The 15,246-nt window shown below is 43.2% G+C and overlaps 1 protein-coding gene across 6 annotated transcripts in view; it reads right to left on the minus strand.

Annotated features, from left to right (window-relative positions):
- MLLT3 (MLLT3 super elongation complex subunit) overlaps positions 1 to 15,246 on the minus strand; it is a 371,915-nt gene that overhangs the window by 331,160 nt on the left and 25,509 nt on the right. For 5 of the 6 annotated variants that reach the window (XM_068234412.1, XM_068234413.1, XM_068234411.1 and 2 more), the window contains exon 2: positions 13,065 to 13,149. Coding sequence is in view for 1 of the 6 variants with exons in the window: in XM_068234413.1 (XP_068090514.1) it covers positions 13,065 to 13,149 (85 nt within the window). In the remaining 5 variants the exon portion in view is untranslated. Of the gene's footprint in view, positions 1 to 13,060; positions 13,150 to 15,246 lie in introns of all 6 variants that reach the window. The other variant, XM_068234410.1, reaches the window with a different exon arrangement.

Raw genomic sequence — 15,246 nt, forward strand, 5'->3', positions numbered from 1 at the left:
ATTTTACAAGTCTGATTGCTTTAGAGTAAGGGGCTGATTTTTGAAGTACACCAGTACATATAAACTCGACTTGTTTCAACAATTAGAAACAGCGTTTGTGCTCATGAGGGTGCCTGCGATCAGGCTTTTGGGATATTGATAGTTCTGACTGATTTCCTAAGGCTGCTTGCACACAGGGACGTTACAGGCGCTAGTTAGTGCAGCCTGTAACGCTCCCCCAACGCACAGCAATGTAACACAAGTGGGCTGTTCACACTGCCCACGTTGCGTTATATGTAACGCTGCACGTTGTAGTGAAAGTGCAGCATGGTTAGACTGTTTGCACATGCTCAGTGGGGGGCGGAGAGGAGGCGGGGAGATGCTGCTACAGTATCCGCGCACATGGCTACTTAATACGCACTGCACTGGCGGCCGCTGATTGGCCGGCGGGACCACGTGATGGGGAGTGTCTCGCTCCGCATCACGTGGTCCCGCCGACCAATCAGCGCCACTCTGGGAGACCTTATGCGGATAGAGCCGCCTAACGCGGCTCACTCTAACGTCCTCTCCAGCACTACCATGCGTTGCGTTAGGGGCACGTTATGTGACCATAACGTCCCCTAAAATGCAACGTCTTGGTGTGCAAGTAGCCTTAAAGATGGTCAGCTGGAAAGGAATGCCATATCCATGATACAGTCATGCACGATGTCCAATCTTTTGTGCCCCTAATGCAAATGTATGTGACGCTTTAAGAAAATACTGCATCGCACAGATTGATAAGATCAGTTACCAAAGTTTTAGGTAAAGTTGGTGTAGGTGTCACACATTATGTTCTTTTATTTAGTAAATTTGTATCGATTATGCAACTGGAAGGCTTTTATTAGTGTTTAGAGTATTGTATTATTACTTTCCGTAGCAGTTCAAGGGATCTTTGAATGTGATAAAAAGCCAAGATTGACAAATGCTTCTAACCAGTTTTATTAAGGCATGACTGACACCTGACGCAATATTTTTTTTTTTAACCTCCTGAGCGGTATGGACGAGCTCAGCTCGTCCTTCACCACCGGAGGCTGGCGCTCAGGCCCTGCTGGGCCGATTTTCCTCAAATAAAAAGCAGCACACGCAGCCGGCACTTTGCCAGCCGCGTGTGCTGCCTGATCGCCGCCGCTCTGCGGCGATCCGCCGCGAGCAGCGGCGAAAGAGGGTCCCCCCAGCCGCCCGAGTCCTGCGCAGCCGGACCAATCAGTTCCGGCCAGCGCTAAGGGCTGGATCGGAGGTGGCTGACGTCAGGACGTCGGCTGACGTCCATAACGTCACTCAGCTCGTCGCCATGGCGACGAGGAAAGCCAAACAAGGAAGGCTGCTCATTGCAGCCTTCCTTGTTACTTATGCTTGCCGGAGGCGATCGGAAGAACGCCTCTGGAGTGCCCTCTAGTGGGCTTTCATGCAGCCAACTTTCAGTTGGCTGCATGAAATAGATTTTTTTTTATAAAAAAAAAAACCCTCCTGTAGCCTCCCTGGCGATCTCAATAGAACGCCGGGGAGGTTAATCCAGAGGCTTCCCAGATCCTCATACAGCTCATTTTCAGCTTATCCAGTGCAGGCTCCCTTTATACCTATTTGACTCTCGGCAGTCAAATACAGCTGTGGATGAACACATCTGGATGTGAAATTGGCATTGCAAGTAATGCCCAATAAGAGAAAAAGACATGTACAAGCAGCTTTGTTCTATTGGGCATGTGAGGACCTTCCTCATACATGCTCAATACAGATGTGTTTGTCCAAGAGACAGGAATACAGCCAGAAGATGAAGAGGGACCCAGTGCTGGATTGGTGAGCCCTATTAGGATCCAGGAAGCCTCTGGACCATCCAGAGGCACCAACTCCTCAGGTAAGTATATATGTGTAAAATATATATATATATATATATATATATATATATATATATATATATATATATATATATATATATATATATATATATATATATAGTCAGTTAAATATATAGGAGACACACACACACACACACACAGTGATAATTGAGAAGTGAAATTAAGTTTATTGGATTTACAGAAACTGTGCAATAATTGTTTCAACAGAAAGAAATGAAATCAATATTTAGTAGATCTTCATTTTTCAGAAATTACAGTGTTATGATCATGTCTGCAGCGTTTACTGCTGGCTGCAGTGGTATTGTAACCCAAGCAGTTCTGATGTCATTACATGCATTTTCTTGCATAGTTTGGTTTGCACTTAAACTAGTTGCTGATTCCATCTGCAGTCACTCTGAAATTAATGACAGTTTAACATGCTCTTGTGTAAACAAACATTGTCTGCTGCAGTGGAGGGGCAGTCCCTTTCCTGCAGGCTGCATATCATTGTCTGCCTTTTCCTGCTATCAGCCTGTGATTAATTACCATTCACTTGTGTGGGAATCTGCAGGTCTGCTCCCATTGGATGACCTCAGTATAAAGAACTGCTTCCTGCAATGTCTCATGGGCTACCATAGTCTCAGATTCAGTCTGTTACTCTGCTCGTGCCCCACCTCGTTCCTGGTCTGTGTGGACTGCGCTGACTCCTGCGAAGGGGTCAGCGAGTCCTCCTAGTTCTGCTCTTGTTCTAGAAGTTGTTACTTTGCTTGGCTTGTGTCATATATTGGTTCATCGCCAATATATACGCATACTTGCACGTTTATTATTTTCCTTGTATTCGTGTTACGTTGATACATCAGTGTCGCTGATATATACGTACACGAACTGTTTATATCCTGTGTTCCGTTAGTCAGCGTTCCAGCACGCTGAGCTAGTTATCCTGTTCCTGGTCCTGTTTGTGGATTGCGTTCATCTCTGCGAAGAGATAGCGAATCCTTCTGAGTCCTGTTCCCTGTATTACTCCAGTCTTAGTCAGAGTTCCTGCTTATGTCATATATCGGTTCATTGCCGATATATACATATGTTAGTCAGACGTTACAAATAGTTTCATTGATAGCTGTAATTGTAATACGCTAGGAAATCATACTTATTGTATATTTATCTGTGTTACGTTCATCTATCTTGATCCTGCTATTTCCTGACTATCCTGTCCTGTCTTTGTGAGGCACGCCATTGCTGCAAACGCATTGGCTACCTCATTCCAGTTGGTTTTATTGTGGACGCTTGCTGTCACTAAGTAGTGGCTAGTTAAGCAAGCGTTCATTCTGTCTACCTGTCCTGATCTCCTCAGTCCTGGTTTATGCGCTCAGCGTTACTTTGCGCTGAGACGTTATTTACGAAAGTGTTTGTGGCTGTTCGGATCTGCACCGGCTCTGTGCACCACAATCTCTTATTGGAGTCAGTCCTCTCCTCCACTAAACTGGGGATATCCTGATTCCTTGTGCTGGTGTGTGTACCTCCTTCACGTCAGCTTATGCATCACGTGCTGACCGTGGAGAATACACCTCCAAGCGTGACATACAGCCTCTAAACGCTTCCTGTAGGTTCCAATGAGAGCCTGGGTTCTGGTTGAAGGTGTTTTGGACCATTCCTCTTTACAAAACAGCTCTAGTTCATTCAGGTTTTATGGCTTCCCAGCATGGACGGCTCTCTTTAACTCACACCACAGATTTTCAATTATATTCAGGTCTGGGGACTGAGATGGCCATTCCAGAATGTTGTACTTGTTTCTCTGCATGAATGCCTTAGTGGATTTTGAACAGTGTTTAGGGTCATTTTCTTGTTGAAAGATCCAGCCCCGTCACAGCTTCAGCTTTGTCACTGATTCCTGGACATTGGTCTCCAGAATCTGCTGATACTGAGTGGAATCCATGTGTCCCTTAACTTTGACAAGATTCCCAGTCCCTGCACTGGCCACACAGCATGATGGAACCACCACATTTTACTGTAGGTAGCAGGTGTTTTTCTTGGAATGCGGTGTTTTTCCTCCATGCATAACGCCTCTTGTTATGCCCAAATAACTCAATTTTAGTTTCATCAGTCCAAAGCACCTTATATCGAAATGAAGCTGGCTTGTCCAAATGTGCTTCAGCATACCTCAAGCGTCCCTGTTTGTGCTGTGGGGGGAGAAAAGGCTTTCTCTGCACCACTCTTACATATAGCATCTCCTTGTGTAAAGTGCGCTGAATGGTTGAGCGATGCACAGTAACTCCATCTGCAGCAAGATGATGTTGTAGGTTTTTGGTGCTCGTCTGTGGGTTGACTCTGCCTGCTCTCACCATTCGTCGCTTCTGCTTATACGAGATTTTTCTTGGTCTGCCACTTTGAGCCTTAACCCTCCTGGCGGTAACCCCGAACGTAGTTCGGGGTAATCCGTGCAGGAGGATTTCTCAGGCCCTGCTGGGCCGATTTGCATAATTTTTTTTTTTTTGCTACACACAGCTAGCACTTTGCTAGCTGCGTGTGCACTCCTATCGCTGCCGCTACCCGCCGCGCCGCCCCCCCCAGACCCATGCGCTGCCTGGCCAATCAGTGCCAGGCAGCGCTGAGGGGTGGATCTGTGACGTCATCCTACCCGGAAGCCCTAATGGAAATCCCATTCAGAACGGAATTTCCGGATGGGCTTGATCGCCAGAGGCGATCGAAGAGGGTGGGGGGATGCCGCTGCACAGCACTAGGCTCGCTACATGATTTAAAAAAAAAAAAAACTGCTGCGCTGCCCCCTGGCGGTTTTTAATAGACCGCCAGGAGGGTTAAAGTGGACCCAAATTAACCCCCTTGGCGGTACAATAAATCCGCCAGGGGGCAGCGCAGCACTTTTTTTTTTTTGTTAAAGCATGTAGCTAGCCTAGCGCTAGCTACATGCTTCCCCCCTCCCTTCGCTATCCCTCCCACCCCTCCGATGCCTGCCGGCGCTTTTACCCTGCAGGGAATCCCGTTCTGAACGGGATTCCCTGTATGGGCTTCCCCGTCGCCATGGCGACGATCGCGATGACGTCACGGACGTCATCGACGTCCTGATGTCAGCGGGTGTCCCGATCCACCCCTCAGCGCTGCCTGGCACTGATTGGCCAGGCAGCGCAGGGGTCTCGTGGGGGCGGAGCGGCGGATAGCAGCGGATCGGCGGGTAGCGGCGGCGATCGTTATGCACACGCAGCTAGCAAAGTGCTAGCTGCACGTAGCAAAAAAAAAAAAATGATGTAAATCGGCCCAGCAGGGCCTGAGCGGCACCCTCCGGCGGCTTACCCCATGTCCAGCACAGAGTTATCCCTAAGGAGGTTAACAATACATGATTTCAGAAATCTATTTTCTAAATTATATTAATAAATAGCAGCCTTTTTTCAGCTGCACTGCATGATGACAAATATAAAATATTTTACATTTTTTGGAGGAACCCCTCCCTTCCTTTCATATTGCAGGGACAGAGTCCGGCAAACTGGTGGAGTAGGTGGTGTCAGGCAATGGAGGGATTGCTAGTGGCTGCCCCCAGTATAACCCTAGTTATGAAAAGAGTGAAAAGCATGCACTAAAATGCTCATCGGCTTGAAGGAGTGTTTATTTATCTTTGTATGTGTCAGAGTGGTGCAACTAAATATTTTGAATTAAAAAATTGTTTGGTTTGGGTCCGCTTTAACTTAACCTGAGCATGTGGTCTTCCATTTCCTCAATATGTTCCTAACTGTGGAAACAGACAATTGAAATCTGGGAGACCGCTTTCTGTATCCTTCCCCTAAACCATGATGGTGAAAGGTAATTTGAGAGATGTTTCGAGACACCCATGTTGCTACTCTTCAGAGAAAATTAAAAGGAGGAGGGAAACTTACAATTGAGCCCCTTAAAGAGGAGCTGTTAGGTATAAGGTCTCAGAGAAAATAAACACATATATCAGTAGCTAAAGATTGGCTGTACTTACATTACATATGCATTTCACTGTCCACGTTTGGATTTCACAGAATTTGTATATAGTATATGCAGAGATAGATGCTCCTGACAGCTCATGGCAGGCTCCATGTTTTTCTGTCAAATGTGTCGTCATGTCCTGCCTGCTTCCTGATCACAGAAAAGCTCGTACTGAATAACACAGTGTGCAGTGAATATTAATGAGCCATGTGGCTAGGAACAATAGCTGACTCCTGCAGTGTACTCTGCCCAGAGATTTATCAGTGCTACGCGCTGGACTGATTACAAGCTGCTGTAACGTCTCATTAGCAGCCGAGGGGAGGGCCCCAGAATGCTTTGCAGTATAGTATGCGGCTTGCGTCCTCTTGGGTCTATAACAGCTTTGCTGATAAGCACAGATCAAAGGTAAGAGAGATTTTTATCTTCACTAATGCTTTTTGGCTTCCTTCTAAACAGTTTAACACAGGAGAATAGAGGTTTAAATTAGCTTCTGCAGCCTGACAGTTACTCTTTAAATACTCTTTCTCATAATTGGATTCACCTGTGTATGTAGGTCAGGGGTCAGTGAGCGTACCAAGCCAATTTGAGTTCTAATAATTAGTTCTAATATAATTTATGCACCTGGCTAATTTTAATTTAACAATTATTGTGCACTTTCTGTAAATCCAATAAACTTCATTTCACTTCTCAACTATCACTGTGTGTCTCCTATATGATATATTTGACATTTATCATAACAACCAACAATTTATACAGGAAAACATGACGATTAACAACGTTGCCCAAACTTTTGCATATATTTTACATCGCTTCAGGTGTACTTTAAATACCCAGTCTTAGTGACTTTTTAAACAAATTATTCCTCCCACACAATGAAGTAAATTCAGGTATTTTTTTTGAACCCCTTTAGTACCAGCGGTCTCTGGCCCTTTAAGGAACAGAGACCACTAGTACCAGAAACAGGGCCCATACAAACGAATCGCCGCTACCACTGTTCACACCGCACACCCGTCGCCTCACCCCACCCACTCTGCTGTCTCTATGACGGCAGGGCTCTGTAAGCCAGTCAGGAGCCAATTTCATTGACCCTGTGATCAATGTGAGCCAATGAGATTCACTCACATTGATGACAGGGTCAGGAGCCAATGAAACTGGCTCCTGACCGACTCACAGAGCTCTGCCATTATACTGACAGCAGGACGAGTGAGCTGCGGTGGGGGACAGTGACGCGATCCTCTAGGTCCTGGCAGGACAAACAAACAGCCTCCAAACGGTGTAGATTTCAATCACCGCCATCTGAAAGCGGTTAAACGTAGTATTTCTTTAGGTTTTATGCTGTTTTTAAAGTTAACCATTGATTTCTTTTGTTAGCATAAAGTGTGAATTTGCAGTTGTGATGCTACAGTAATTTTGTTGACATTCTAATGATGTAAACAGACTTTTTTTCTGTCTGAGTGTTTACAAACATGGAAACAGTGTGAAGAATCTTCTCTCTCTGACTCACTATATCCACTTGTCTCAGCACCGACACATTTCATCCAAACTTATAATAAAATCTACAGTAGAAATAAAACTAAGTGTGTTTTAATATGTTTGAAGTTGCACTTTTATTTAAAATCTTTATCGCTAAACATGTATCTTATAACAGTCATTCAGTAAAGCATACAGAAAACTATCAGCTTGTGAAAAATACAGTAGATGCCAACATTTGGATGTTTGAGTTGAAGAGTAACTTTACTAAATATAATGAATAAAATTGCTTATTTTAACAATATTACTTTATAAATTACTTAGTTAATGTTTGACCATTATAAAATATTTTCTGCACCTTTACTGCTGGTAGGTACATATCTACAGAATGTTTCTTGAGCGCTCTGAAGTCAGTAGAAACTGCACCTGGTCTCCCAGAATGCTTTGGGAGGAGAATTCTGCTAAACAGCCATATATAGATATAAGATTTTTTTCTGATGTGGAAACTGGGTTAATTAACATAGTGGGTATCCTGAATAATTGACTACATCCCATTATATGTCACTATGGTCCCTGTTTCAGTCGTGACAAATATACCTATATTCAGGCAGGATTCAACCTATCAAAACACATAACCGTTACATGAGCACAGCTCACCCATGTTGTAATTATTATAATCATTGTTCTTTTTCTATTGCTTAAAGTGGTCTGAAAGTCAGCACTTCTACTTTGCTCTTAAAGATTCCTCACAGCTTGAAAGCTACTATCCCAGAAACATTTTTTTCAGCAGAACATTACTGAAATGGTTAAACAAAGCACTTTGTTCTGCTATTTAGCTTCAAATCCACCTCCAAACGGGAGATAACAGTATCTTTGCTTGCATTCCAATGTTGATACATGTGTGCAAACACAGTCTAACAAGTGAAAAGGAGCTCTCTGTGAAGCTCCCTGTGCTTCAGGCACACACACAGTTCAGAACAGCTCATTAGAAGATGCTAATATATAATAAAAAGCAGTTAGAATAAAATGCAATGACAGCTTTTAGGGCAAGATAAACTACACTTTGGAAACTTGTAATTTGTAAACAGACAATAAGGACTTGATGACTAAGGGCAGATTGTAGGCCCGATACGCGTTAGTCGATCCTGAGATTTTATTGCACTATTTTGTCATGTGGAATTTTTCTAAATAAAGAATAGACATTTTTTCACTGAGCCAAGTCTGGTTTGCGGATCCTTTTTCCATAATTATGTTGACAACTAGAGGGCACTGTAAGCTATTGCCTATTGTCCTTATTTGACCTTGTCCGAAACAGGCAATTATTGCTGGAATAATCTGGTGGCGAGGTCCTCTAGGCTTTGTACATACACTCTGTTAGTCATTAAAGTAATGAAACTGACAATAGGAACAATAAGAGGGCTCTAACATTAGAATGCCTCTGTTGTTTAATGAAGTGTTAGAATACTGTAACTCAAAGCAGTTGTTATGGGCTGAATGTACATTATATCCTGGCATTTGTAGAACAGACATCTACACATTTTCCTCTTACTTTAGAGGTAGAGAGAAATTCAGCCTGTAACATTGGATAAGTGTATGATTAACGCTATGCACCACGGCCAAAGCCAGAAGCCAAGTGCAAATGTAACCCTGGCAAAGATATCATAAACACTGCAGAGTGATAAGAGATGTATGGAGCTAGTTTACATGTCTAGTGGGCAATATTTATGACTTGACCATTACAAATGGACTGTTGGAATAAACTGCCATCAGTACAAGTAACACCTGACCTAGAACCCCTAAAATAAGTGTGCTGGCTGCTTCTTAAAAAGGCTCATTTTTATTTCCTGTTTATTACTGAACTCTTACTGTATTTTACAGTGCTAGTTTAGTTTTTCCTGCCTGCAAATACATCATCTGCTCTGAATTAAACGAGTCAAATGGGGCAAATCAAAGGCTCCTACAATATATGCCATATATTTGCTCTGTTGAAAAATGATGCTTTCCTGTTTTGAAAAGTACCAGGGTTGATTCTCAACAAGAGCTGCGTGATCATAATTAGTAATTTGCTTTTGTGAAATTTTGCACAACCCTCACAATCATAATATTGATCAGAATTGCAATTTTGCAGGTATTCTCCATTTTTCATAATTTTCGAAAGTTATGCAACATTAACGTTTATAGAGTTCTCTAAAATATTTTGAGCATCTTTTCACATGAGTGAGAATGTGTGTGAAAATGTATGGCCATGCAAGCAAAATGAAATAATTTTTACCAAATGCATTGAAGTCATTGATCTTTACATAGCTGAATCTTTCAGGAAAGTCAATGCAAAGCTATGCATTATAATTACAATTATGTGCAAAATTAATTTCGCAATAGTTTGAAATTTCGCATTACTATTTTGCATCATATTTCCAAATGTCACGGGGAAATTACTACTATGCAGAATTCAAGCTCATCACTAAACAAGCAAAATATAAAATTATGTATTGCACAGACTAAACAATGATTTTCCATTGAAAGTTATTGGAATTGCTGTAGTTGTGTTCCTTGTGCATGTTTTGAGAATTGAATGAAATGAGTGAATGAATTGTATGAGATTGAACCTATTTCCAACCTGCAAAAGTGAATCATGTTATCTGTTTACTTTACACCGAGGTCAATAATCTTCAATTGTGACAGCACCAGTGGAACTTGACGTGCAGTGATCAATCCTGGAGTGCACAGGTTAATTTGTCAAATAGGATGTCAGGATCCGCAGTCTAAAATTCAGTAATTTTATTAAAGCTTTTTGAAATCCACAACAGGCATTAACGAGTGTGAGCTTGGTCACCATGATGCACTTTTTTTCAGAGTATAGCTCTTTCTTCAGATAGTTCAGGCACACACTCTGACATGCATCTCATCAAGCCTGCTTATATAAAACACAAAGGAGGACCTGATGGGAGACTGTGCAAATCTAAACATTTGAATGAGTACATATTCATGAGCTACTACAGCCCATAGGCAAGTGATGGCTAACCTTGGCACTCCAGCTGTGGTGGAACTACAAGTCCCAGGAGGCATTGCAATACTCTGACAGCTCTAAGCATAGCTTGTGGAGGCAGAGGCATGATGGGATTTGTAGTTTTGTCACAGCTGGAGTGCCAAGGTTAGCCATCACTGCCATAGGCTAATATTCACATATGTTGCGTATGCCTATAACATTTATTTACATACAGTGCATATAAATCTATAAACGTAAACCTGAGGAGAGATAAATGAAGCCCAGATCATATGTTAACACTCAGACTTTAATCTCCGGTGTTAAACACCACAGAATTCTGTCTCTCATCGTGTAACTCACTATAGCGCTGCGTCAGCCAATCACAATAAGGCCGATACCGTCCGCTCAGCTCAGTCTCTCCTCCCCTAGCCGCCGACCAATCACAGCCGCGGCTACAACGTCCGCTTGAAGACTTCAACAGTGCGACTATGAAGACGCATGGAGCGGCTCCCGCCCCCCAAAATACCGCCAACCAATAAGGAATTGAGCCACAACGTCCGCTCTAAAGCATGTAAACAATGCTAATAAATAAAGGATTACAAAGATCCTATGTATAAAATAAATAGAAACAGCGGCAGCAAAGGGGATGAGAGCGGCCCCATCCATCCTAAAAGCCACCAGCGCCATACGTAATACAGCAAAAGCACAACACTGTTTGTCAGGGTGGAGCAAACCACACCCTACTGCAGCCAAAAAACAAGCGGCATAATCCGCTTGTACAGCCAGGGTAGTTAATTACTATATACTAAGGCCTGGATTGCAACACCGCCCAACTGACTATTCACATACAATTATTTCAATACTCAGCAAATGCAAGAAATTACAAACCCATCCCTCTAGGTCATTACATTTGTTAGATCATATTCTCTGTTTAAACCCTTAGGTTCCAAGGTCTCTAATTTTTTAATCCAGTAATTCTCTTTTTTAAGTAACTGTTGTTGTCTATCACCTCCTCTTCTCAATATAGGGACCCCTTCTAGCACTTGAACCCGCAACTGTGATAAACCATTATTATGAGTGGTAAAATGATGTGAAACAGCTAATTCTAGATTTTTATTCCTAATTGTAGACTTATGGGATGCTAGCCTATCTCTAAGGGCCTGTGTGGTTTGTCCCACGTATCCTATCCCACAGGGGCATTTCAGCAAATAGACAACAAACTTGGAGTCACATGTATAGTGCCCCTTTATTTTAAACTTAGTGCCCCTGCAGGGGTGGGTAACTGTGTCTCCTTTCATAATATAACTGCAAAGGTGGCAGTTGAGACATGGATAAGTCCCATTCTTCATAGTTTTGGATAGTTTCTTTGGCCCTATGTCCCCCTTGACTATGATGTCTCTCAAAGAGGGGGCCCTTTTGTAGGACGTAAGTGGACGTTCACAAAATTTTCGTACATATGGCAGGCCTTCTCTCAAAATGGACCAGTGGCTATTGATTATTTTTTCTATTCTATCTGACAATATATTACATTGTTACACAAGGGATTCTATTACAATCACCTTTAACCTTACTTTTAAACTTACTAAATCTATTATTGCTACCTGTCTCAATCCTGCTCCTATCAATTAAACAACTTATTGGATACCCTCTAGCCAAAAATGTATACTTCATCTCTTCTAATCTACAGTCTCTAATTGCAGGGTCACTAACTATTCTTTCCACCCTCTTAAAAACTGACCTTTTGGCATGTTATTCTTCACATGCAAGACATGAAAACTATTATAATGTAAGATAGAATTTCTATCAGTGGGTTTTATATAGAGGTCCGCACACTCACGTGATCCAAAATCGAGGTTTATTCAACCAACGTGACACAAGTCCACTCCATAAACCGACGACTCGTTTCGGGGCCCCGTGGGGTCCCCTTTGTCAAGGTAAAACAGTACAGAATGGTAACAACGTGTAGACTGACAGTGCAACCTAATAAGCAACCAGTTCAACTCATAATCCCACCCCCCAGATTCAAACACATCCACATTAGCATATGTCAACACATCATCACATGAGAGACATCGAGCGTCCTCTTGACATCCACAGTGACCCCTATGTAGAAATAGCAGACAGTACCTAAACCACTGAATACCTCTGATGCACAGCGCAGTTATTTGTCCCCAAGCAGCTTCATACAGCTTCCCACTGCGACATGCACGGGGCGGACATCCCGCCTCTCCCACAATGCTCTGTGCGAGAGGGTATGACAGGCACCCGTGAGAGTCTCTCACCGAGCGCTACGTCATCCCTCTCCGTTGCCGGCCGCTTGTGATGCGCTCTGATTGGCGCATCCGCGTAAAAGGTGCTCTGTGATTGGCCAGACCGCTTCGCCGTCCAACCTCCCAGTCACGTAATGGTTGCCTAGCGAGAAGTTACCTCCCATCCGAAATCCCGGCCAGCCCCGCCTCCCCATGAGAGGAGGCTAAGCCGTATATGTGTATACAAAGATCACCAAGCCATCTAGTGGCCCCTTGCAACGTTTGTATAGCGTGCGTGTGCATGTCACATTAGGAGACCATACCAAACCACAAACACCTGCTTAAAGGGCCACACAGATGGCACCTAGGGAGACAAAATAACAACTTTTAAAGAGGTTCACATGATTCTGGCATATAAACTTAACAAATAATGTCCACCCATACCAGCAGTATACTGGTATCATAGGGAAACCTATAGCAAGGAAAACTATGTCAGGATAGTAGGAGCCATAGTTGGGATAGGATAGAGAGAACTAAGTACTTACATACCACCAAGATAGAAAGACTCAAAAGTGAAAACACCGTGAAGAACAGCTGCAAAAGACTCCCTCAATAACCAGAAAGGACAAGGAGCCTGAAAAAAAGAGAAAAGTATAAATATAATACACATATATATATATATATATATATATATATATACACACAATTTACAACTTTACATATGCAATTCCTTCTTCAGTATTCAAAGCAATAAATTACCTTACAGGTAGAAAGCAGGCCAGACCATTATAGGTGTTTAAACCTGCGGGGGCAACTGTGTTTAAAGTATAAATCCAAAAAGCCTCCCTCTGCAGTAACAAACGTTTACGATCCCCACCACGTCTAGGTGCCTGAACCCATTCAATCACCATTCCCCTAAGGGAATGAACCTGGTGTTTCTGTTCTAAAAAGTGAAGAGCAACAGGTTTTGTGGAGTCGGGGGTTTCCCCTTTCTCAACTACCTTGTACATTGTCCGTATGTCACTCCGATGTCGCTGAAAACGCTTTTTGAAGGGGCCTGTGGTCTTGCCAATATAGGCCATCCCACATGGACATTTTAGCATGTATACCACATAGTCCGTGTCACAATTAACATAATCTTTGATCATGTATTTCCTCCCGCTGTGTGGGTGAACAAACGTACTTCCCGTGATCAGGGAGTTACAGATGTTGCATTTGCAACATCTGTAACAACCCGTGCGTTCCGAAAACTTGAAGGGTTTGCGCATATATTTCTGCCAAGGGTCAGCCTGAACCAGAGTGTTCCGGATGTTCCTGCAGTTTTTATAAGCAAAAAGCGGTCTCTCCCTCACCTCTGGGGCCAATTTCTTATCAGCCTGCAGGATGACATTGTTTTTCTTCAAAAATCCTTTGATCTGTTTGGCCACTGGTCCAAACGTTTGTACGAACGGAATGCTCTCAACCGAACGGTTCGCTCGCGTTCCCTCGTCCAATCTCTCCCTGGCCTTATCAAGTGCCCGGGACAAGATGGACTCGGGGTACCCTCGTTCCAGAAACCTGTTCCTCATGGACAGAATCTGTTTGCTCCTCTCCTCGTCAGTGTTGCAGATTCTCAGAACTCTGAGGAACTGAGATATCGGCAAAGATTCGACCAGGTGTGGAGGATGATAACTTTCAGCTCGCAACAAACTGTTACGATCAGTGGGCTTTTGGTATAAAGTGGTGTTAAACATCCTGACTCCCTTGCTAACCTTAACATCCAAAAAGGTGATGCTCTCCTCAGACATCTCTGGGTTAAAGATAATACCCTCCGCTATGGTATTAAGAAATGTCACAAATTCCTGTAATGTATTCATCTCACCACCCCAGATCAGAAAGACATCGTCTATAAACCTAAGCCAACATTTGGCCTCTTTTTTAAACAAAACATTGGGGTAGATAAACTGTATGAAGCTGCTTGGGGACAAATAACTGCGCTGTGCATCAGAGGTATTCAGTGGTTTAGGTACTGTCTGCTATTTCTACATAGGGGTCACTGTGGATGTCAAGAGGACGCTCGATGCCTCTCATGTGATGATGTGTTGACATATGCTAATGTGGATGTGTTTGAATCTGGGGGGTGGGATTATGAGTTGAACTGGTTGCTTATTAGGTTGCACTGTCAGTCTACACGTTGTTACCATTCTGTACTGTTTTACCTTGACAAAGGGGACCCACGGGGCCCCGAAACGAGTCGTCGGTTTATGGAGTGGACTTGTGTCACGTTGGTTGAATAAACCTCGATTTTGGATCACGTGAGTGTGCGGACCTTCTTTGATTTTTTGCTATCATTCCTTTATGGTCCGGCACCTCCACAGTGGTGTGCGACTCTCTCTTCAATTTTTGGTTTTATATAGAGGTCTGCGGTCAAGCGGCCCCTTTCCTTAATCACCCACGTGTCCAAAAAATTAAACCTCTTACAATTACTCTCAATTGTTAATTTAATCTCTGGACAGGCTCCATGCAGCTGTTCTACAAAGGCTTCTAGACTCGAACGTGGCCCCTCCCAAAAACAAAAAATATCATCAATATACCGACGCCAAAGCAAAACATGTTTACAAAAAAATAAATTAGAACAAAAGCGTCCTCAGAGGCCCATAAACAAATTTGCATAGGAAGGGGCCATGTTCGAGCCCATTGCCGTGCCCCTACGCTGCATGTAAAAAGTGTTGCCAAAAAGAAAGTAATTGTA

This window comes from Hyperolius riggenbachi, chromosome 1 (assembly GCF_040937935.1).
Source record: "Hyperolius riggenbachi isolate aHypRig1 chromosome 1, aHypRig1.pri, whole genome shotgun sequence".
In the NCBI taxonomy this organism is placed as follows: Eukaryota; Metazoa; Chordata; class Amphibia; order Anura; family Hyperoliidae; genus Hyperolius; species Hyperolius riggenbachi.